Genomic DNA, 25,390 nt, shown 5'->3' with positions numbered 1-25,390 from the left:
TTCAGAGCTGGAGCGTTCTCATCCATTCGGACGACATGACCAAGTCAGCGTAGTCGCTTCGCGGGGCTTGGCTACACAAATTTCTCATATCAGCATGGTTACCCTTGAGATCAATCTCTCTCTGTAGAAATCTGTGCAGAGTCTTCTGAAATACCGAAAAGTCTTTGATCCCACTTCACAGCCACAAATATTCCTATAGGGTATGCATTAGCAACAAAGCCACGCGCGTACTTAACCGCATTAGAATTCGACAAACGACCGACGACCAAACGCGCTTAATCCATCGGAACGACCGCACACATAGTTACTCAACACACACACACATACACACAGCCGAGCAGAATACACAAATTCGAACCCACAATTTGCAGCAATGCTTTGTGATCCCCAACGGAATGTTACGAATTGATGAGCAGCACTTAATGCACGCTGGTGAGCATACAGCCAACAACAAAACCAACAAAGCCACCAGAACTACCGCAGACATTCAACACAAAAGCGCCGCAAAGGGTCAGACAGTGAAAAGGAAGGGTATGGGGTATGGGTACGTGGGATGTGTGAAGGTATTTCGGGAGCAATGGAAACGGCAAGAGAGTGAAAGAAAAATGGGAAGAAAACAAAAACGGAAAGTCTGAAATCAAATTTAGTTCTGTTGTTGCATGAGTGTGACAGTTGGTGAAAAAGCGCGATAAGCAAAACCAAAACAAAAACAAAAGAAACGCACCGCACAATCATGGTCAGCCGCGGAGTAATAAATCAGCAATGTAAATTATAATGGAAATCAATAAAACTAGCGTTTGCAATCGTCAAAGCCGTATTGCCACAATGCATACATAGTGTGCAAAAACAAATACGAAATGTCAATGGCGGAGCGGAAATTAAATTAAAATCAAACAAATGGAGCAAATACAACAGCAAAAACCACAAAATCAGCATTTAAATGCTGGTCCATACCGCGATCATTCAAAATACATACATACACAAATATGTATAATCAAATTTATTTGGTTAATTAACAACAATTTGGTACATATTCAAAGGCAAAATTTAATCATACAAATATTGTGTGGGTGTGTGCGCGAGTGTGTTGCTATGTTCTTTTGTGTGCGTGTGGCGGCATTTAAATTCATTAAATAATATTACTTTGCCATTTTTTCGGCTGTTGCGCATAATAACCACAAATATTCACTAAAAAATAGGAAAGCGCGCAAAAACACGCTGCTGAGGGCTTCACACACACACACACCCACCCACCAACATATATGTACACGTGCACGTGTATTTTTGCAAACCCACGCAATACTCTCATGGAAGCGAATGTGGGTGTGTATAGCATTACATTTACATCGAGCGAAAAAATGTGTGTATATACTTACATTGATTTAATAGAACTCATAAATAAGATTACATAATAATACGTTTGCTTACATATGTACATAATCGTTGTATAAATACGCACACAACTACAAACACCACATTTTATTTTATATTCTTTGTGAAAAAATCGCCATTGCAAATACACAAATGGCCGCACAAACTTACTTAAATATACTTATGTAACTGCTATATATATGTATACATATCTATATTTATGTATGTGTATGTAACTGAAAATGAGCCATAAACGACACGTAAGTAAGGTCACTTTGTAGAGTTGAGAAATGTGTGAGGAAAATAAGGAAAATTGCTAACAATCGAGCATCAAAAGACACGAAGGCACGCCTGGTGGCCAAGTCCTAATAAAAATATGTACAAGTGTACGTATGTATATCCACTAATATCTAAAAATATATCTATGCATTGTAATGCCGCTTAAGCGTCACCGCAAATTCCCAACGTTTAATGATAAGTGGTTCCACTGCGCTGGCATTGCCGCGGGCGCAGCCAGGAAGATACGAAAACAGCGTGTGACAATAAACGGTGTTGCACAGTGTCTTAGAAGCGCACATTTTTCATTCTCTATGCCATCTATTATTTCCTACAGGCAATAAAAATATAAAAGCAAATAAAATAATTGCGATATAAAATTGTAGGCAGGTGTATTTCCCGAACTTCTCCATTGGCTTGTTTGAAACAGGTAAATTAAAAAGTTCCCGGTTTGACACATAGATGGCGCTACTAGAATTCATAAGATTTTTAGTTAGCCCTAACTTTCAAAAAGTGCGTGTTTGTGAGTTATATCATTTTCAGTGAAGCAACTTTTGTTAATGTAAAGAAAAGGATAAAAAGAAGTTTCGCGCGTTGATAAAATGTTGCTTTTTGAAGGGAAAAAATACTGTTGAAGCAAAAACTTGAATTGATTACGACTTTCCGGGCACTATCCCAGGAAAATCAACTATCAAGGATTGGTATACTAAGTTTAGACGTGGTGAAATGAGCACCAAAAACACTGAACGCAGTGGACGCCCAAAAGAGTTTGTTACAGACGATAACATCAAAAAAGTCCACAAAATAATTTTAGATAACCGTAAAGTGAAGTTATTCGATATAGCAGGCTCTCTAAAGATATCAACAGAACGAGTAAATGATATCATTCACGAATATTTGGGTATGAGAAAGCTCTATGCAGAATGGGTTCTAAGCGAGCTCAGTTTTGACCAAAAACAACGACGAGTTCATGATTCGGAGCAATGCTTGGAGATGTTTAAGCGCAATAAGTCCGAGTTTTTGTGTCGATGTGTGACAGTGGATAAAACATGGTTACATAATTTGACTCCGAAGTCCAATCGACAATCATTCGAGTGAACTGCACACGATGAAACCACTCCAAAGCGTGGAAAAACGCAAGGTAAGTTTATGGCGTCTTTATTCGTACATCCTAGAATAATTTTTTATTAACCAATTACAAAGCGGTATTTGACTGTTTGAAGGACAAAATCGTTTAAAAACCACCGCATTTGAAGAAATAGAAAGTTCTGTTTCACCAAGCTAATATCACAAGTCAATGAAAACGATAAAAAAAAATGCATAAATTGAGCTTCGTATAGCTTCCGCATGAGCCGTATTCTCCAGATCTGGCCCCACTATTGACTATTTCCTACTCTAACATCTCAAAAGAAGGCTCACTGGGAAGAAATTCTTGTCGAATGAAGCGGTGATTGCCGAAACTGAGGCCTATTTGGAAGCAAACTCGTACCCCTTGAAGGGATTATGTTGAATGAAAACCAAAATAAATTTTTCCAAGGAAATGTGTTTTACTATGGTAAGCCGAGAATCTTTCATTTGAACTGTTCTAACTACTAGAACGTAAGATTTGAGATCAATGATTGATTGATAATTGCTAATGGATAATAATAATAATAATAATAATAATAATAATAATAATAATAATAATTCTTAATATTTTGGATAAAATAGATAATATGCTTTCCCCTTTCAACTCTATACCGAATGGGCTTTTATAAACGATTTCTTACTCCATTTTTGCCATTTAAAGTCAAGGAGAAAAGTCTACACACGCCTTTTAATTTTAATTACTGCTTTTTACCGACGGAAGCAAGTATAGTATGATGGTTTTGAAAGTGAGGACCGATCTAGAGTTTGGAGAAAAACAAATTATGCGCTTGAAATTAAGAATATTATAACTGCAGTAATAATATCCAATATGGAGACTTTAGCGTTGAGCCTTGGGGTGAGGCGGCTTCATCTAGAGTTAGCCGCTTGATATTATGGAGGGTACTATTGATCGCCATGTCTTTAAAAACATATAAGTAAGGACATAATTTGACGGCAACTGTGGATAGTTTGGCTATTGGAAAGCATTGCCAACAAGGCAACGAACCAAAGTACACGTGGCACGTTGTTCGAGAATGGCTCCTATATAATATCTCCAGACAACTAAATTTACCACCAGAGAACACTTCTTTAAGTACTATTAATTTCCTTGGCCTCATTTTACAAACTGGAAACTCGAAATCTTTAGATAAACTCAAAAATTAAAATCGCTTTTCAAAAATTTTACTTTTATACAATTTAGCTGTTGATGAGCTAAATCCAAAACACTGTGCAACAATTTATAGTCACCGTGTAACCTACACCAGCTGTATTGAGCACTCAAGGCGCGCTCCTTTGCCCACTGGCTGCGCAAATGTGCGGTTGCTGGTGAGCAAACAACCGAGTAACAGTAACCCATCGTTATCTTTAGACCAGTGTGCCCAGCTGCGTGATATCCACAACCGGAGGAACCACAGGTGCAGCCGAAAGTGCTGTCGGCGTCGTCGGACGGAGAGGTGCTAATATTGATGGCATGCTGAAGCCGTTATGCGCTCCCACAAGCATGGGCGTTGTCATGGGGGCGGCAGGTGTGGTCCACGCAGCCGCTGAGGTGTGCATTGTTTTAGGCGGCGACGGCGCTGCAGTTGGCTGCCGCTGATTGAGAGATTTCGGACCGAACATTTGTTTCTGCAGCGTTTTCGTGTGGGCGGCATGTGAGGGCGGTAACAAGTTCTTGTTGTTGGTATTGATGCTGTTGTTGCTGCTGATATCGCTACTGTTGTTGTTGTTGCTTAAGCAACTAGCATTCATGTAGTTCAAATATTGTCTTTGCGGCAACAATTGCGGTTGCGCCGCCAACTGCACTTGCTGTTGTTGTTGGCAGCTTGTTATATTTCCCGCGGAGTGCGTTGCTGAAGACGTTAAATACGCGGCTGACAATAGTGCTGCGCCTGTTGGCAACGCTTGCTCAGGCGTGCTGACATTTGCAGCTGCAACAACACTCGGCTGTGTTGGTAGCGCACTGGTGGCGTGTATGGCTGCTTGATTAATGCAACTAATTGGATAATTGCTTTGCGGAAGTGCCACGCCGCCAACGGCTGCCAGTGCATCGACGAGCAAGTCATCAGCGGCGACACATTGTTGTGAGTTATTGCCGTCTTCAGCCGCCGCCGCTGGTAATTGTTTTTGCTGCGCTCGTGGTTGCTGTTGCTGGTGTTGTTGTTGCTGCAGATGCTGCGGCTGAAGAAGATGTAGTGCTGTGGTTTGTGTTTCATCCGCCGGCGACATTGCTGACATGTTGCATGCAGATACGGCTGCCTTGTCGGTTAACAGCGCGTGTGTTGTTGTATCTGAGGGTGTTGTTGCTGTCGTTGCGGCTGCCGTTTGTGTGGCTGACGACAACGTTGACGATGATGGGGTACAACTTGTCGCTGTCAGTTTTGATACCAGCGTCGTTGCATGCCTCAATATCGGCGCATTTGTTGTTGTTGCTATTTGGTTTTCTGCAGCTGATTGTATTTGAGTTGTTGTCATTGCTGTTGTATTTGTTTGCGTTAGCTCACTCAATTCCTTAATTTTATTACCATGAGCGGCGGTTGCGTGCATTGTCTGTGGCAAGTCCATATTTTCATCTTGTAAGTGCCACACAGCTTCTTGCGCCGCCAGCTGTTCTGTCGTCTGTTTCGCATGCAACGACACATCATCCACTCGCAGCTCCCTCGGTCTTGCCACCTCCGTGGCAGGCAACATTGTTGCAAGATTGTGGCCGTCATTGTTAATTACATCTGGCATTCGATTAGCAGGCATCTGACTAACAACCGCCACCGTCACGTCAGCCGCATCTCCATGCAGCCCATCCTCCGCCGTCGGCGTCTCCATCGTTTGCAGAAACTCCTGACTCAGCCGCTCCAATACGCCCAGCTTCTGTTTCAGTTGCTCGTTGGATGCGTGCAGTTTGCTCTCGACGGCGCGTATGTCACAACATTGCAACGTCAACTCCGCATCCAATTTCTCAATTTGTTGCAACACTTCACGTTTGGTTTGGTAGGCACGTTTCACTTGATGTTTTCGTATTTTCGCGTGCAACTTCAGCAGCATCTCCTCCTCGCGCTGCAGCTGCTTGTTGAGCGCGTAGATCTTTTCCAGCCACACCAGTTGTGCTTCCACCTCCGTCTCGTTCTCTTCACAATTGGCAATAGCTTGCTTATTTGTTTCAATCTTCACGCCTGTCGCCGCACCCCCTCCTCCACCATCTCCACTAAAGTCGCCCTTTAATTTCTTCGAGTGTCGTGCATTCGAATGGAAATCTCGTGCTTTGGATATTCCAGTATCCTTGTTCGTTGCCGTTGTTGTTGTTACGCCAATTGTCCTCGCTGTCCGCTGATACGATTCGTCTGCGCACAAAGAAAAAGAAGTGCAATTACTGTGAGGAAAACACAAGTGGAGTGAAATACAAGAAGTGCTTTAATGAGATCCTACAAATATAATTATATTCGTATCATATGTTACTATGTCTATGTACATGTTTGTCGTGTAAACCAAAATATTACTCAAACGAAAGCGCTACCCAATAAGCAAACGAAAAACTTTATTTATATTGTTTTCTCCACACCCTCTTTTGGCAAGCGCGTCGAAAAAGATAAAATTCGAAGGTACTTAGAAACGCTCATAAATTTCAACCGTTAAGCATGTTCGCTCTTACATTGGGTAGTCGAAAAGGTCTTTTCGTATTTTGTCAATAGATGTCGTTGCAATCGTACATCTCCAGTACTACTAATCACATTGTGTCATACCATATAGTGTTGCAAAGGCGTGATTTTAGGCTTCATTTAAATTTAAAAAAAATAATTAAAGCAAGTTGGAAAACAGTTTCATCTGTTCAAAATGAGTAAAAATAATAAAAAAATTCGCTATATTTTTGTCGAAAAAAGTGAAGAATGCCACGCAGGCCACCAATGAAATATGTGAACTTGACGGAGACGATGCTGTATCAGTTCGTGTAGCACAAAAAAGGTTCGCTCGCTTCCGTTCTGGAAATTTCGATGAGAAAGATGCACTTCGTTCTGGTCGACCCATCGCTAAGCAACTTAACATTCGTCATCAAACGGTTTTGAACCATTTAAAAAAGACTGGCTACAAAAAAAGCTCGATGTTTGGGTACCACATGAATTGTCTGTGAAAAATTGAATGGACCGAATTAACTTTGCTGAAACGAAATGAAATCGAACCATTTCCGAAGCAAATGGAGAACGAAAGGAGACGAAAACTGGATCAAATACCAAAGCCAAGCGTGATGAAGCTCAACAAATGGTCGCAGAGGCAGGATTGTCGCCACGAAAGGTTATGCTGAGTCTTTGGTGGGGGTATTCTACATTTTACTGTCAACAACAGCTGAGATTGAAGCCAGCAGTCAAAAAAAAACGGCCAGAACTAATCAACAGAAAAGGCTTCGTCTTCCATCAGGTCAACGCTAGACATACGATGTGTGTGTACTCAGCAAAAACTGGGAGAGCTTGGCTGGCAAGTTTTGATGCTTCCACCATATAGCCCTGACCTTGCACCATCGGACTAACAGTAGTCTCGGTCAATGCAGAACTCCCATAATGGAGTAAAATTGACTTCAAGAAAAGCCTGTGAAAATTACTTGTCGCAGTTTTTCGCCGAGAAACCAGAAAAGTTTTACACTGATGGAATAATGTCTCTAGCGGAAAGTTGACAAAAAGTGGTCGACCAATATGGTAAATATTTGGTTCATCAAAGTTCAATATAAATATAAAAAAATAGTTGAAATTTGATTAGAAATGTGAAAATATTTGACAACTACCCCGTATTTGATTTTTCAAGGGACCTTGCTCTCCTTGGATAAAACAGCTCAGTTTACATACATTATATAACTTTAGAAAGGATTCTTGTGCGAATCGGTTAGAAAATAGTGAGACTAATATAAATTACAAATCAAAGGCTGAGTACACTAAAGTTTTTATGCTTTTGGTCTGAAGAACTTTCCTATGATCTGACAAGTTTGAGTACAAATAAAGTTGAATATAATTTCTTCGGAAAAGATTATAAGAAACATTTTGTAAATCTTTTCGTAACTCTGAATCTACTTAGAACGAAATGAATGTCCCCAAAAATTTCCTGTAACTAAACCAACCCAATAACCGAACCGAACATCTGCTTGTTTGTTGGTGGAACGAATATAATGTTCTTCAAAGAATCTGTATCGATCATTCTGAATCGGCCAACCTTTTTGAGATTCATTCAGAGACTTCAATTTAAAGTACACAGGTTAAGGAAAAACGATATAATTGAAACAAAATTTGGGTTTCGGTTGTAAAATGGTTAAATATTAGTTATATCTGTGAGCGGAAACTTGAAATCAAACGTTATTATAAATTGTTTATAATATGATGTAGTGAATCGTTGGCAATAAAAAACTCTATTTCGATTTTTTTGATGATAGGTTGTTGTAACTTAAGGTTCAGTAATATCCTTGTTGTATTACTGGATCCCGAGCATTTACTATTATGCCCACAAAAAGTATGTAAACGATTTCTTTTTTATAATTTGAACCTTCTCGAAGCCTCTCTGCTAAAAAGCTTGAACGTCCCCAAACCTTGGCTTACTGGGTAGCCAATGTTTACATGGAACTTTACGTCTGAGTGCTTTTGTTTGTGTGTACCGTAAGTCAGTTGTATTGGTTTTATTACTTGTAATTACAACAAACACACACAGAATCCGAATCGTATGTAAATAAATGCGCACAACCTGGAAAGGTTGTGTTTACTCGTACGTGTAATTTTTTGCGGTGTCGAAGTTTTTACCCTCGCGGCGCCGTTAACCACACGTGGAGCTTTATTAAAAGTGTTTATAATCAAAAAATAAAACTGATTGTTTAGCAGAAAAAACGGGAAACCGGAGTTATTTATTGTAAGTGCATGTTTACAAATATATTTGAGTTTTTTTATATTTTTTGAAATTTTACAAACTTTTAATTTAAAATGAAAAAGTAAAGTAAAAAGCTGGTGGAACTTAAAAAATGGAAGCCTTTTACAGCTGTTTATTTTATTAATGTTTTATTTAGTTATCTTTCCATTCTAAATCATGTGGCAGCCTCAAAAATTTTCTCAGCATTTACTCACACTGATTTCATAGCAACTTTTCTAAATTTTCTGGTTTTCTCTTCAGAAGAATGACTTAAATACCTTAAGTTAGCTTAGTGTTTCTGTCGTACCCTATAGTGTTTACATTAGATGAGCCTTCATTCAAGAAAGGGTCTTTTCGGAAAGTATTGATGCCTTGTTGGGAATTTAATAGAACAGATTATATTTCTGAATTATTATTAATCCTGGATGTAACAAGAGCTATGTGCCGTGAATATAACTCCCAACTTTAAAACTAAGCTTAGAGAGAGCCACGTATACATATATGTACATAGTTTACAACTTAAAGGCCTCAAACCTATGTAGATAAATAATAGCCGAAAAAAATTGCAGAAAAGAAGGAAAATAGTTCAAAGGAAACTCATAACCATACATACCAACTCAGGACTTGACGGATATTTAATTTTGTTAAGAAACAAAATCGGTCAGATTTGCCAATTAGAATGCATATATTGTCGGATTTAAGCCAGAACTGTTTCCTTTTACAAAATATTCTTTTGATTTCCATAACTATCACTTACTTTTGTAACTACTTCTGACAATTTTTTTTTCCGAAGTGCTTTAATTTTAGTATGAAATATACGGACCTCATTTACGTGAACCTGATAAGCTGTTTTCGATTTTCCTAGCCCTGCTCTCCAGCGAATCGAACAAACTATTCCAGATGCTCAAACAAAAGGCCAACACTTGTGGTGCAGCCCTGTGCTAACATGTATTATGTGTATACTCCCTTGCTTTAATTCAATTCGACAGTTTTTTGATGCTTTCACATGTAAATTTTTTCACAAGAGAACAGAAGAAGAGCAGCAGAGAAATAACCGATTATAAGTTATTGGTCTTATTCCAGATTAAGTTTCTTCTGGTTTGGATGAAGTTACCCTCATATCTATGATATTTTTTAGGAACTACATCGAACTCTCTTTTTTTCAACATATGTTAAAGTTTCCCTTTCTTTTACCATGATTCGAAAAAAGTTTTGTCCGAATATCTGGTCTCTTCAGAATCTATACTTCGATGAAGTATCTTAGCATAATGATATTTTATACAAGTTAGGAAGGGCTAAGTTCAGGTGCAATCGAATATTTTGTACTCTTGCCAGTTGCAGGAATCAAAGCTAAGGAAATACCTTAAATGTGCCTTTTGATAACTCATATATTAACCGACATATTCCACAAAAAGTTTCGACATATTCGACATACATATGTTCCCGTTACAACAACAACGACACAAGGCTTGCTAAAAAAAAACATCATTTTATTGAAGTGAAAGAATAACGCCATTGGATGTCTTACCCGAATTTCCAATCGGTGGCGGTGGAGAAGACGTTCAAACAAAGCGGGGGCCGATGGATTGCCGGCCGAGCTATTGAAACACGGCGGCGAAGAACTAATAAGAAGCATGCATCAGCTTTCTTGTAATATATGGTCGAACGAAAGCATGCCCAAAGATTGGAATTTAAGTGTGCACTGACTAACTACCGTGAGACAAGCCTCCTCAACATCGCGTTAAGGTTCTATCGAACCTTGGACCTTAGTTTTAGGACTGGAAAATCTCCAACTGACCAGATATTCACCATATGCCAAATTTTGGAAAAGACCCGTGAAAAGTGGATCGGCACATACCTCCCCTTCGTCGATTTCAAAGCTGATTTTGGCAGTACGAAAAAGAGCAGCCTTTATGCCGGAAAGCAAATGGGTCTGTTAGGGAACGAGGACAAGACGAAATATATCATGTCATCAAACAAACAGTCGTCGCACTCGTGACTTGGCTCCCACGTCACTGTTGACAGTCATAACTTTGAAGTCGTAGACAATTTCGTCTATCTTGGAACCAGTATTTACACAACATCTATCTAACTCGATTAGTTTTAGGTGATATATACAACCATTAGGTGAACAAAAGAATTGTGTTCTGTATCAATGTGTCCACCAACACTTAATATTTAATTATCTTATTCCGAGACTCGATTACCGGGAGATCAGTGTAGTTCAAATGAAATTTGATATCACAAGCGGCTCAATTTAACTTCGAACTACACAAATACATACATATGTGAGTATGTATTTTTATACATTCAATGAAACGAAAACCCAAAATTTACTCTTAATGTGTACATACAAGTATGTATGTATGTATGTGTGCGTTCACGCGGTTTTCGCTGGCAGCGCCACATTTTTACTACACTCGTTCGCTAATTTTAAAGCGTTGAAAGCATTTGGTGTTTTAATGTGCACACACCTGCAACAGCACGCCTCGTCAGCGCCTTAACCGCATTGCGCGCCCGCCCTCGCGACCGTTTTTCGCAATAATCTATAGGAGTGTATGTATTGGTGTGTATGTGTGTGTGGCACGCACGCATCGTTGCGTTTTATATTAAAATTTCAGTATTTTCGGAGTTTATTAAAATGATTTGCTGTACGAACAACTTTTGTTGGCATTCAAATACCACACCGCGCGCCCCTCTCTCCCACCTACTTTGCAGCTTTCCTAGCACAACACCCTGTACACGCATTGGCAACATATTAGATCGCACAATGTGCTTCAATGCATATGTTTAAATCTGTATGCACACACATGCACACATATATATTTGCTCTAACGGTTTTTATATGAGCATCAGCCCGCAGCTTTTTTGTTGTTGCCTATTTATATTGAGCTTGTTTGCATTGCTGCGGTATTGAGGTGCGCGCGTGTGCTGTTTTGCATATGCTGCCACGTATGCGTGTGTGTGTGTGCATGTGTGAGTGTTAGCTTGCTGTAGCCTTCCGCAAATGTTATTTCAACGTTTTCATCCTGGCTTCTATTTGGGAGCATATGATTGTATGTGCGTGTGTACTTGTGGCAGAGCGTATTCTCGTTTATTCAATTGAGTGTGTGTGTGTGTGTCGCATCATTCGTCGGACGTGTGCACATTTTAGCCATAATTTGTCCCGCGGCTTGCCATTCTGCTGTCTTTACTGCTACCGAATTTAGTTAGCGATTTGTGTTTTCATTTCTCCAAGGAATGCGTTACCGAGTCACCGCGCTATGCGCTGTTGTTAGATCTTTAGTGCTTTAACAGGCGCCGATGAAAGTATTTTCGATTTTCTCAAAAACGTTACGAAAATTGAAGCAAATATTTACGCTATTAGTTTCTGGAATAGTTGGGAGTATCTTGTTTACGTGACTCTGGCATTTGGATGGTAATTATTTCTAGAATCTTTCGCAGTTGTTCCCATGTTTGAGCAAGAAAGGAAGACGGTGCTCATCTCATATTTTATACTACTATGGCTACACTCGTACCAAAATAGAAATTGCAGATCCCGGCTTCTAGCGGATCGTAAATAAAGCATATTCAATATTCGCTGAATATCCGCCCTCCCTAAACAGGGTTATAACGCCCTGCAGTAACGATTACAATCATACAAAAGGACGTGTGCAGATCAGTAACCCAAAAACGAGAGATACTTAAATTTAGAAAAATTGCCATTGTAATAGTAACCCTATAGCAATAATTAAGCCCAAATCGAACAAAATTATACCTTCAATTTCGGTAGTGTTTATTCGAAGAAGCATTAAGGAATCGTGGACTAGACTGTTTAGAAATTTGAGTAGACAACTTAGCGAATGCTTTACGAAGCTCAGTGTGTCGATAACAGCGACAGATACCACGCAAAGAGAGAACAAGAAAGGGGAGCCCATCATTGCAGAAAGGTTCAAAGATGGGCTAATGGGAAAAAACGACACTAACCCTGATGGTAGAGCCTTGGGGGACATTATGTTTTACTCGAATAACCTTATTACCAGAGGTTTGAGGTCGAATCGAACCTCAAGCATCACATACATCCCGGAACTACGAAAGATCAAATCAGCCACCCCGCAAGTTGGGGTTCTATCTGCTTTACTCTGAATCTTAGTAGTATACGTAAATGAACTATTGAAGAACAAATGTTGTTGCTCTCATGGTTAAAGAAAATTCTTAGAGCTAGCACAAGGGTATATCAAAATGGTACCTAAAAGAAGCGGCCTAACTATTTGTAATAGAGGCGCCTCAAAAGTATACCAATAGGGGCTGAGAACAACGTCATAATTTTTCCCGTTTTTTTCACATTTCTCTTCAGTAAGGTTTGCCATTTCATTATGGAAAGATGTACAATCAAACAGCCAGTCGTAATTAAAATTTACTACCGAAATTCGGAGTCAGTGGCCTCAACTTTAAGAGCGCTACGCCCAATTTATGGTCGTCATAATCCACAGGCACAGTACAAAATGTGCCTTGCCGCTAACGGATCAGTTGAGGAAGGCCCAAATCGGTCTCTCAAACATCGTGACCTACATCCTTTCAAGATCAAATTGACGCAAGAACTGAAGCACTTGACCACCAGAACTGTCTAATGCTCGTGAATTGGGCTGAGCAAAAACTTGAAAATGATACGGTTTTTCATCGAAAAATTATTCAGCAATGAGGCTCATTTCTGGCTTATGGTTTAAAACCGTCGAAAATTGGATTCAGGGTCTGGACTTCTGCTAGCGTGCCCGTGGTAGCCATGCAAAAGAAACCGAATTTCATATACATATAATGGCAACAAAGGTACTTTCACAGGAATAAAAAATTTCACTGAGATCCCGAATCGTTTTCGTTTTATTAAAAAAAAAACGTTTGTACGGCTTGAAAAACCCCGTTATTTATCAAGAGGTATAAAATCACCGTCTGAAGAACAACAAACATCCTTTGCTGAAAAAAAATCAATAACCGACCAGATATTCACCAAGCGCCAAATCTTGGAAAATACCCGTGAAAAGTGGATTGACACATACCTCCCCTTCGTCGATTTCAAAGCTGCTTTTGGCAGCACGAAAAGGAGCTGCCTTTATGCCGCGATGTCTGATTTTGGTATCCCCGCAAAACTAATATGGCTGTGTAAACTGACGTTGAGCAAAACCAAAAGCCACGTCGATACCAAACGAGATTTCAGATAAGGCGACTCCCTTTCATGCGACTTCTTCAATCTGCACTTGGAGAAAATAATTCGAGCTGCAGAACTAAATATGAAAGGTACTATTTTCTATAAGAATGTACAGCTGCTGGCGTACGCCGGTGGCATCGATATCATTGGGCTTAACAACCGCAGAATATCTCTTGCCAACAGGTGCTACTTTGGACTGAGTAGACAATTGAGACGTAAATTCCTCTCTCGACGAACGAAAACCACACTTTATAAGTTACTCATTATTCCCGTCCTGGTATGTGGTGCAGAAGCTTGGACGATGACAACAGCTGATGAGTCGTCGATGAGTTCGAGAGAAAGGTTCTGCGGAACATTTATGGTCCTTTGCCCAGTTTCCGCCGAGTGAAGCAGAGGAAGAGGAAGACCTCCACGCCGCTGGAAAGACCAGGTGGAATCTCCAATTGCGCGTAAGCGGCGTCTACATCAGTAAAGATGAATAAAAAAGAAGCTATTGGAAAGCTGACGGAGTTTTCACCAAGATTTATGCGTAGGCTTTTCGAAACCGTAGATAAACCAACACTGTCTGGCAGAGGGCGCTTTCACCAGATTAAGGTTGAAGCATCCTGGTTTACATATTAGCCGACTCAATAAATTTGTGACGGCTACCAAACGCTTTGTAGATTTATGATGGTCTTTTCGAACCATACCTAGAAATTTCGGGCATCACAACGGACAAGGGATTATTTGTGGCCCTACGAATTTTATAATCATTACTCATTACTGGTATATCAAAGCAATTTTGTATATAGTTCGAACAATTTTCGTGAATATATAAATATTTGTTGGCTTTTTCATTTTGTTTTCGTGGAGCCAAGTTCAAGTTTTTTTGCAAATCCTAGATCATATACCTATTCTACACTGTTGCAAGCGCATGTGTGACATGAAAGTCAAATAAAACTAAGTCATGTGTGCCAAAAAACAAAATTTAAAAGATATAAGAGAGGGGTCACGGATGTGGAGAGACCTCAGTCACCCAAAGAAAGTTAAATAAAAACAAGAAAAAACGTTAACTTCGGTTGCACCGAAGCCCAATACCCTTCACAGGTGCATTTCTGTTAGTAACAATGTGTTCCGTTTGTATGGAAGCTTTTCCATCCGTAATCCGTTCTGAACAAGTTTTTTAGAGATTACATTGTTACCTTAAAAAATAATCTATACCAAATTTCGTGAATATATCTTGTCAAATGTGAAAGTTTTCCATACATGCATTTGATTCCGATCGTTCAGTTTGTATGGCAGCTATATGTTATAGTGGTCCGATATCGGCCGTTCCGACAAATGAGCAGCTTCTTGAAGAGAAAATGACGTTTGCAAAATTTCAAAACGATATCTTAAAAACTGAGGAACTAGTTCGTATATATACAGAGAGACATACGAACAGACGAACAGACGGACATACTGATCATTTATATATATACTTTATAGGGTCTCCGACGATTCCTTCTGGCTGTTACAAACTTCGTGACAAACTTAATATACCCTGTTCAGGGTATAAAAATAATTTCTTATTCAGTTGGTTGTCACATATTTAGCATAGACCAAACTTTTATTATTTGAGTAGCAGATTTTTCTCCGCTTTTGTTTTTGTTATTGTTACTGAGCGAATACATAATGAAACTGAGTAAAAGTTGCCACGGTGATCTAGAAAAAAGGCAAATAACATGAACTCATACATATGTAAATATAAGGCTTTTAGGGCTCGCACCTCTGCGCTACTGATAAGCACACAGTGCACTCACACACACGCACACTTGCACACACGCACACATTTATGTATGTATTTATGCAAGAATAATGAAAATATCTCAGTAATAACTTTCGCAGGTGTGCATGTTCATGCGTGTTAAGCATTTTACAACAAAAAACCAACACACACACACTCGCTCAAACATGTCAGTGGAAGCTGTCCGCCGGGCGCGCACAAAAAGTTCATAAATCACCCAGAGGCCAGTGCGAAAAAATTAAGCGCCAGACACAAAAAATTCATACACGAGCATTTCACGACTTTTTTTTTTACATTCGCCGAACAAAATACTAAAGTACCCCGCTGCAAAAAGTATGGCAGCGCTGGGCGGACAGCGCGAGTGCGACGATTTTATTCATTCATTATACATTATGCATCGAATTCTTGCACGTCTGCAACTGCCAGCGAGCCTCTATGTGCGTGCATGTGTGTGTGTGTGTGTAACGAGCTTTACGTTTGACAATTTCATTGCAAATGCAAATTTAAGTTCTCACTAATTTAAATACATTCATATGACAGAAAAAATGCCTTTTTAATAACTCAATGTCAACGTGTTTCCATTTAAAAATTACGGTGGCGCCACATTCGGTGGCACTGCAAAGAGTGACCACTCATGGGTGAAATGGGAATGAGGTTCCATTAAGGCTCAGAGAAAAATGAGACAACGTACTTAAAAAAATATATAAAAATGTATTGAAAGCACCAGGATATTCAGTAAAATATGCCAAAACAGGAATGTTGGTTTGGCTCTGCACAACATCATGCTGAAAGTGACGCAAATAAATCCGTTCTAGATGACATTTATATCACAGAAAAAGTCATCACTTAAGTTACCATATTCCAGAGACGTTCGTGGTCGTTAAAAAATCTATTAAAAAATATACCCATAATGCTTGGGTAATAGGGCCTTTGTTAGAACGCTTTATGGTATATACATGTCGTCATATAAAATTCGGTACCAGTTATCTCGAGACCCTTATACTTTGTAATAAAAAAACTTGCAACTGATAATCTTCTCGCTTTGATAAGATTTTATCGCTGAAAACGAGGGTGAGTGCGAACTATTTAAAGACAACAGTCGATCCACTAAAAATAGAGTTAACGAAAGTGAATAAGCTAGACATTGCTCAGCATTACAGAACGGTGATTGTTGTAATATTGCCTTTGGTTTACATTTTGTATATATACGTTCCAATTAATCTGCGTTGTTGACAAGGTAAGCAATTTTGCTTGGCTGAGCGTGTATATGATTGCTCTCTGTGTACTCCCATAGTTATTCAATAGAATTACACAGATCTTCTTCATGCCTAGTTTCCGTGGAGAGAAATAGAGATGTCATGATTATTGTAGTGTACCTAAGAACCTACTTCGTATTCCATTTTGGACCCCACCATATAATAGAGGTAGGCTTCTCTCCAGCTAAACATTTTCCCTATCCTCAGTTATAGGGAATCTTCTTCTTTTCTGGCGTAAACACCGCTAACGAGGTTAAAGCCGAGTTAACAACAATGTGGCGCCGATTGGAGATTCCAAGCGAAGCCAGGTCCTTTCCCACCTGGTCTTTCCAACGGAGTGGAGTCTTCCCCTTCCTCTGCTTCCACCGGCGGCTACTGCGTCGAATATTTTCGGAGCTGTAGTATTTTCATCCATACGTATGACAAGATCTAGCCAGCGCAGCCGCTGTCTCTTAATTCGCTGAACTATGTCAAAAACGTTGTACGAGTATATCTCATACAGCTCATCGTTCCATCGTATGCGATATTCGCCGTTGCCAGTGCGCAACGGACCATAAATCTTCCACAGAATCTTTCTCTCGAAAACTCGTAACGTCGACTCATCAGATGTTGTCATCGTCCATTCCTCGCTACCATATAGAAGGACGGGAATAATGAGTGACTTATAGAGTTTGGGTTTTGTTCGTCTAGAGAGAAATTTATTTCTTAATTGCCTACACAGTCCGAAGTAGCACCTATTGGCAAGAGTTATTCTTCGTTGGATTTCGAGGCTGATATTGTTATTGCTGTTGATGCTGGTTCCAAGATAGACGAAATTATCTACGACTTCGATGTTATGACTATCAACACTGACGTAAGAGCCTAGTCGATTGTGCGACGACTGTTTGCTTGATGACAGGAGATATTTCGTCTTGCCCTCGTTCATTACCAGACATTTACAGGAAATACTCATTCGAAAGGAACTATTGAAATCTAACCTTTCATTAGAAATTAATCTGATTATGTTTAGAATGGCGCAGTGTTCTTAAGATTTTCAACTCCAACTTCCTAACTCCTTAATTCTAAAAGCTAAACTTGCTGCTATCTTCTGAATAAACACGCCTTTTCAAAGATTATGCAGAAGTATGTTAAGCTTCAGTTAGACATGAGTTAATAACCCTCTTCACAGGCTATTCTCTGAATTCCATTTATTTTCCTGATATTTTTTTGCTTGTTTAATGGTGGCCACCAAACCAGTGCTCAATAAGTTAGCATTGGTCTTATGTAGAGTCTTCAAAAGGTGAAATTAGTATATACCTTGCCTTATACATATATAGTGAAGTGAATGCTAGCTTTTGTTAGTGAGGTTGACAAAGTAGTTACTAGGTATATCAAGATCTCTAATGAAAATATAAAATCACGATCTCATATGTTTATGTAATACCATACATAATCGGAATCGGTTTATAATTTCTTCTCATAACAAATACCGTAAACATCTAAAAGTATTCCCAAAGAACCCACCTAAAATTCGAAGCAGACTCAGCCTTACTGCACTTGATTTAAATGTTTCCAAGCTCTTTTCACCAGCTCAGCCGAACTCTCCGTAAAAGTGACAATACCCGGCACTAGCTTAAGCCAAACAAATTCTCGCCTCAGCACACACGCATATAAGCACTTAAATCTACGCACCGCCAAAAACAAAACACACAAAAAATGGCGAAAGTGAACTTACCAATATATATCTCCACGTTAGCATCATCATCACGGCCAACACCATCTGAGGCGCCAACAGCAACGCCATCACCGTAATGAACGAGGCTGGTATCAGCAACGCGAACATCATTGAATTCATTAAGCGGACTATCGGCCAATGCCACATCGGTGCACGCCTCCAAATCGGGCTCAGCGTGCGCCTCATCCAAGCCATTCAGGTACGTTTCGAGTAGGTAATTTTTACCCAATTCACGCTCGCGGACGCGATGCTTCTCCTCCTCAATTTTCGAAATTTGTCGCTCCTTTTCTCTGTTTGTGTGTGTGTGTGTGTGCGTAGGAGGTGTATTTTTTTTTAGCGCACGCAAAATGAGCAGAAAGGTGTAAAAGGTGTAGGGAATGAGAAAGAGTGAATGAGTAAACAAGGCATAAGTAAACAAAATATGCAACAGCATACAGAATCGTGTTTAATAGCAAATACATATAGGAAGTACAGTTACTTACAAGAGTGTCCAGGAAAAGAGTAATATTTGTTTCACGAAGATACTTATTAACTATTTCGGGGACAGTGAATAATATTATACCATCGTCTCATGGTTTCTTTCAAATCTCTGTTTTGAAACAAATAGTGCAAGTTTACATCATTATTATTAAGAAGTCTTCAAGCTCTACTCATAGTCTCAAGAACTACCAAGAAAGGGGCTTTAAAATTTAAATAAAATTTAATCCTTTATTATGTGTGAATATTATCTAAAATATCAGTCTTATAAAACGGAAAACCAAGTGCCGAAAAACTTTATTTTTTAGACTTTACTTTGGTGGCATCTTCAAGCCATAACTCCGTATGGATGTTGTGTCCTCATATCGCTTGGCTGTGTCGGAAGTTTAGCAACACCGCTTTTAGATTATATCAGATAAGCCGTCATAGAACACTCTTAAGAGTAATTGCTATTGTTTTTAAAACCAGCCATTCTAATGGACGAGAGTCCTGTTGGGTCATAAATTAAAAGAAAATATTTTTAAGAAAAACTGAAGTACGTTATATCTCAATGCAAAAAATTCAGGCAAATCGTAACGAGAGAGATGATGGAAAACCTCCTACACGTGCGTCCGGGCTTTTCTAATGGACGTCAAGATTAATTATGAGAATTAGATTACAAGTCTTTTCGAAACATCGCAAAAAGCGTTAGCGTCCTGTAAGACTAAAATTCCAGCTGTCATTAAACTAAACCTACAAATGTCCTCACAAAGGACGTGTAGGCCTATGTATGTCGTGACAGCCAGCCAGGTCAGGTTTAGCAGGTTTTTCAATAAGAGAGAGGATATCAATGAAATTCTTTATGCCTGTGAAAGTACATTTGCACGTGAGTCAGCCGGAGGCGTCATTGGGCCGTACTTCATCCGTGATGATCAAGACCGGGACGTTACTATGAATGGGAATCGCTACCGCTCAATGATAACCGAATATTTTTGGCCGCAATTGGATGATATGGACTTGAACAATATGTGGTTCCAACAGGACTGTGGTGCCACGCAGCGAATGTCATAATCGATTTATTGAAACCCAAGTTTTGTGACCGTGTTATCTTACGAAATCGCCCAGTCAATTGGCCGCCTCGGTCGTGCCATTTGACGTCGTTAGACTATTTCCTGTGGAGCTACGTCAAGTCTATGGTTTATGCAGTAGTATCGGCCAATTTATGCTTGAAAACAGTGGAAAATTAGGTTTAGGGTCTGGACTTCCGCAAGTGTGACCATAATGGCCATGCGAAAGAAATCGAGTTCTATCCATAACGGCATCGAATGTACTATACTTTAACAAAACCAAAAAATTTCAGCGCAAACCGTTTTAGTCTTATTTAACTACTTTATTACTTTTGTAGCGTTCTTATTGAAAACCTGTTATATATCCTCAATGGATAACTACCCCAAAAAAAAGAAGAGGCAAAATCTACCACTTTCTTGATACTTCCCCAACATGGTTTTTGGCCAACGGTGGCTAAATATTTTTCAATGTTTCCATGCACACTTTCGTAAGTGACTGTACGGACAGGGTTACATGAGCTTACCTTAAAAGGGCCAACTGTCGATGAATTGTTTCGTCCTGCGCCAGAATAATTTTCAGTAGCCGCTCATTTGCACTTACGCCCCCTTCACCTCCATCGACGCCTACTCCTAAGCCATCCAGCGCATCCGCGGCCACATCATCCTCCTCGCCCATGCCACAGTCGATGACGGCGATGTGCTTGCCACCACCTTTACTCGCCTGTGCGTTGGTCAGCGCGTTGCCGAGTCCGCTGAAAGCGGCTACAGCTCGTTGCGAGACGCGCGGATGCAACGTATTCGCCTGTGCCAACCAACTGACCGTAGCGGCTGATTTGTACTTGCGGCGACGTAACCGTGCGCTGCGCGAACTCCCCACCGGACTGCCCATGCCGCTGTCCTTGTCCGTGGAGAGCAACGAGGAGACCTGTGTGTTCAGATTGAGCGACGGTGAGCTGGCGCGGTGCAGCGCATTAGGTAATGCCGTGAAAGTCCCATTATTGCTGTTGCCATTGCAGTTGTTGTTGCCGTTGCCGTTGCTGTTGGCGGCAGTGAGGCGACGCAAGAGCAATTCGCACTGGTGGATTAAATGGATGGTCGAAACAGGTCGTGTTCGTCATTGATGAGGTCGCAGTTAGAGTGTGGTCATGTGCGGTTGTTGCAGTTGGGCGGAGTATGCAACGGTGTTGGTTATGCGTGTTGGTGGATGTTGCCACAGTGCGTGCATGCGTCCGTGCGTGCGTGCATCCATGCAGTTCATCCATTGTAGTTGTTGTGGTTGCGTTGCATTATCGTTGTGTTGGTGTTGTTGGTTTTCGTTGGAATTTTTTTCGTTGTCATGCAAGAAATAAAGAAAGTGGAACGGAAATATTGGCTTTGAGAAATTGCATGGTTTCTTGCGAAAGTGAAAAGTAAAAATTTTGCGTGACTCAACATTTAACACTAAAACGGAATTGCATGTCTTACAAATCGCAAATTGCGCTCGCCGACAACGCGCAGCAGCAACAGCAGCAACAGCAGCAAGAACAATAACAATTACAATAACAATAACCATAAGTAGGTAGCAAACACATGGAAAGAATGAAGACGGGCGCTCGTCAAGTGTTGTTGCTGCCGCAGGAAATTTTCAAACAAACTTTCTACACAAAAGTTGAACATTTCGCAAAATGCCAACGAGAAAAGTGTGAAATGAAATGTGAAATGTGAATAGTGAGTTGTGAGTTGTGCGAACGATTTAAAAAATTTCGACATCCTGTCGGCAACGAAAAGGCTGCTCGCAACAATCAAGGAAATGCTAACTACATACAAATATCCTTCGTTTTGCCTCCACCCTGTACGCCCTTGCCATAACTACTTCGGGCAATTCGACATTTTTCTGCTTTCGCGAGTGGCAAGCAACCTCATCAGTTGTGGTACCTGCCGTAGGCCTATCGGTAGTTAGGCTATTAAGCTATCGCTGCTGTTGTTGTTGTCGTTTTTGTTATCGTAGGTCATTGAGTAGGCATTGCGTGACTTGTTTGCTCGCCCGACAGCTACAACGCATTGCCGTTTTCGCAAGCCATTGTGTGTAGCTGCCGCAATTGTTGCGAAAGCCTCTCGCTCCGCGCCGGCAACTGTCCTTGCAACCGTCGTTTCCTTTTGCGCGTAACTGTTACCAACTGCGCGTTGGAGTTGGAGCTGAACGTCGGCAACAATTTGCCAATTCACACCGATTTATTGGTGAGTGTATCACTGCAACACTTCATTGTTATCGAGTCAGCGCCGTTAGAGCAAAGGGAGCGTAGGTGAAAGGTGTGTGTGTGTGTATTTGAAAAGAAAAAAAAAACTTTAATGTTGCAAAGGAAATGTCGACACATTTTCTGAAGTCACATATATCAAAGGCTTTGCTATTTGAAGTATTTTTCAAAAGAATGGCTAATTTTTTCTTAACTTGGAATCTCCATATTCATTAGAAAAATAAATTTCACAACACGCACTAAAAACTAATCCTTCGTATTTCCAGTGCAAAGTCACATTTAGGTGGAAAATGTACGCATAAAGCATTTATTAACTGTAAAAAGTAAATAAACGCGCTTGTTCGAGCGAGTTCTCTTTCTTCTACATCTCTTCGATCGCTCGAAAACGGGTTCCACGAAGCGACAATTTCAGTGTGGGGAACAAGAAAAAATCACACGGACTCATATCTGGTAAAGACCGTGGTTGATCGATGGTATTATTTGCGGTTTTGGCTTTCAATTCGGTCACAATCGTAGCTCGATGCGTTGGTGCATTATCATCGTGTGAAATTCATGAATTGTGCTTCCACAATTCCGGCCGTTTTGGACGGATGCTCTTAAGCAAACGCCTCAATAAGACCAAATAGAAATCTTACTGACCGTCTGTACCTCCAAAAGAAATTCCTGATGCACCAAACCATGAATATTGAAAAAAGAACAATAAGCATCACCTTTATTTTTGAGCGGTTTTGGAGTGATTTTCTTGGTTTCGGCTCATTTTCGTCCCTCCATTTCGATGATTGTGGACTTCTTTGCATGTCAAACTCATAAACCCATGTCTCATCGACACTCATCATGAATGTGGAATCGGAATTCGCATCAGCATTGGAATTCGGAATCAAGCATGTCCAAAGAGACCTATTTTCGACGAGTCGAGCAAATTTCATAACCAAAATATGAACCAAAATCATTCGAACGGACTCGTGAGAGATGTCGAGCTCTCTTGTCATGTCTATAGCACTTACCTGACGATTTTCAAGCACCGTATGCTTCACTTTTTTAATATTTTCATTAGTTGAAGAGGTCGAAGGTCGTCCAGAATGAGCCATGTCTTCAACGATCTCTCGACCATCTTTGAGGGCTTTGTATCACTCGTAGGCTTCTGCTTTTGATAAAACTGAATCAGCGTAAGGCTTTTTCAACATTCGAAACGATTGCGCCCACGAAATTTGGTTGGAAATGGTGTTTTTTTGTCACATGCATCTTCAAAGAATCTATGACATAAAAATACCTTCGGATTAAAAACAGAGCAAAACATTCATTTTTCTACATAAGCCTCTTTAAGATGGCTGGCAGTCCTAATTTGACTTATTCTCAAACTCAAGTTTGAGAGCTAGTTTGACAGTTGGACCGGCTAAAAACTGCTACGGAAATTGAAAAAAATCTTTCCCACTAGAATGGATCTAAATAATGGGAAAGCCCCAGATCTTTATCGGACCAGGGTTTGTAGCTTCACAACATTTCCCAAACTTTATAGAGTCTATTACAACGACAAGGAAGAAAGGGCGGTAATCCTCAAACGAAATACAAGCAGAGAGCGGCGCAGATCTTACAGATTTTAAAGGAATTGCCAACTATCAGCAATATATACCGTAAAAAGCATATAACTAGCGGCTTTCATACAACTTTTTTAAAACATTCCAAATTCGCTGCCACGTTTATCTAACAATGCAACACACATTTGCACGCAACATCTTGCTACATGACAGCACTTACCTCCTTCCTTGAGGGGCCATCCTGCACTGGCATCACATCGAATACCTTCGCATTGCCATCCAAGTACTCCTCACAGTGGCGATGCTGCTTGACAATGGCGTACTCAGTGGCGTTCGTTAGCCGGTTGCCACACAGAGGTGCGCCACTACTAGTCGCCGGCACAGTTAGCGCCATCGACACAGCAGCTGCCATGGGAAGGCAACCGCCAATAGTCAATTCACCGCTCGCAGCGAGCGATGGACCGCAATTTTCTTTGGTATGCGTTGATGTTTTTATTAACGTTGATTGATTGATGGCTGGTTTTGCCGCGCTGCTGCTGTTGCTGTTGTTATTATTATTGCTCTTGCCGCTGTTGACACTAAACATATGCTGTTGTGGCTGCTGTTGCTGCTGGTAGTGTTTTTCCTGCAATTGCTGTGCGTTTTGATAATTGAGCAACGCGCCAATCAAATCCGCACACGTCGTACTCGCATCCACACCCGCCACCCAGTGCTTCTCGCCATCCACCCAAACAGCCACATTGTCCGACAACGTCTCCATCGAATCGAACGAGTCGCTCTCATCATCGTCGTCAACATCAACGTCCACAGCGTCCAGCATGATGCCGCCCGTCATCACACCTGAGCGTGTGTCAACGGGAAAATTAACATCGCCAACAGCGGCGGCAGCTGCAGCAGCTGCCGCAGCCGTGGCGGCGACACTATCTCTGCGTGTATACGCATTGCCGTTGCTATCGACAATGGCCTCATCGTCATCAACAACGCCGATATCGACACATGCGGCGACTCGGGTCGGCACGGACACTTCATTACGTTGTTGCGTCCTTTCATGCATTATTCCACCATCGCCCGCATGCTGGATCTCTGGGTGCGCTTGTGTGTAGCCAGCAAAACCAATATTTATCGCTCGGCCCATCGTTGTTTGCACTGCTGTTGTTGTTGCCGTTATTGTATTCACCAGTGCTGATGGCTGCGGGTAAAATGGCTGCCGCCTTATTGGGTGGTGGCTGGTGGTGCTGGTACCGGTGATGTTGGCGTTGGTCCGCGTCAATTGATTTGTATCTTTGGCCGCCATGGTCGCTGTCATCGTTGCTGTCGCCACCGTCGCTCGGCGCTTGCTCCTGCTGCTGCTCTAACTGTCTCAGTGCCTGTCGCCTGCCAATTTTTGCTGAAAATATAGCAGAAGAGGTGAAGAATAGGCAATGAATTACAAAAGCGATACAACAATGAATATAGTCACATAAAATAAATACACAGGGTTACTCAAGCCGTACGCCGAGTGGGAAAAATTATTATTTTTTAATAAGAAATAATATTTTTTA

At 40.7% G+C, this 25,390-nt stretch overlaps 1 protein-coding gene across 1 annotated transcript; it reads right to left on the bottom strand.

Annotated features, from left to right (window-relative positions):
• Positions 1-3,339: 3,339 nt before the first annotated feature.
• On the bottom strand, positions 3,340-25,155 carry LOC120779079. Its single transcript, XM_040111226.1, has 4 exons — positions 24,070-25,155; positions 20,605-21,155; positions 18,558-18,847; positions 3,340-6,107 (listed from the first exon to the last, which is right to left on the bottom strand). Exons 1-4 carry the CDS (start codon positions 25,153-25,155, stop codon positions 4,141-4,143), a joined length of 3,894 nt encoding a protein of 1,297 aa, XP_039967160.1. The 3' UTR covers positions 3,340-4,140.
• Between the last annotated feature and the right edge of the window lie 235 nt (positions 25,156-25,390).

This window comes from Bactrocera tryoni, chromosome 5, assembly GCF_016617805.1.
Source record: "Bactrocera tryoni isolate S06 chromosome 5, CSIRO_BtryS06_freeze2, whole genome shotgun sequence".
Lineage (NCBI taxonomy): Eukaryota > Metazoa > Arthropoda > Insecta > Diptera > Tephritidae > Bactrocera > Bactrocera tryoni.
This window is presented reverse-complemented; position numbering and strand designations above follow the sequence as displayed.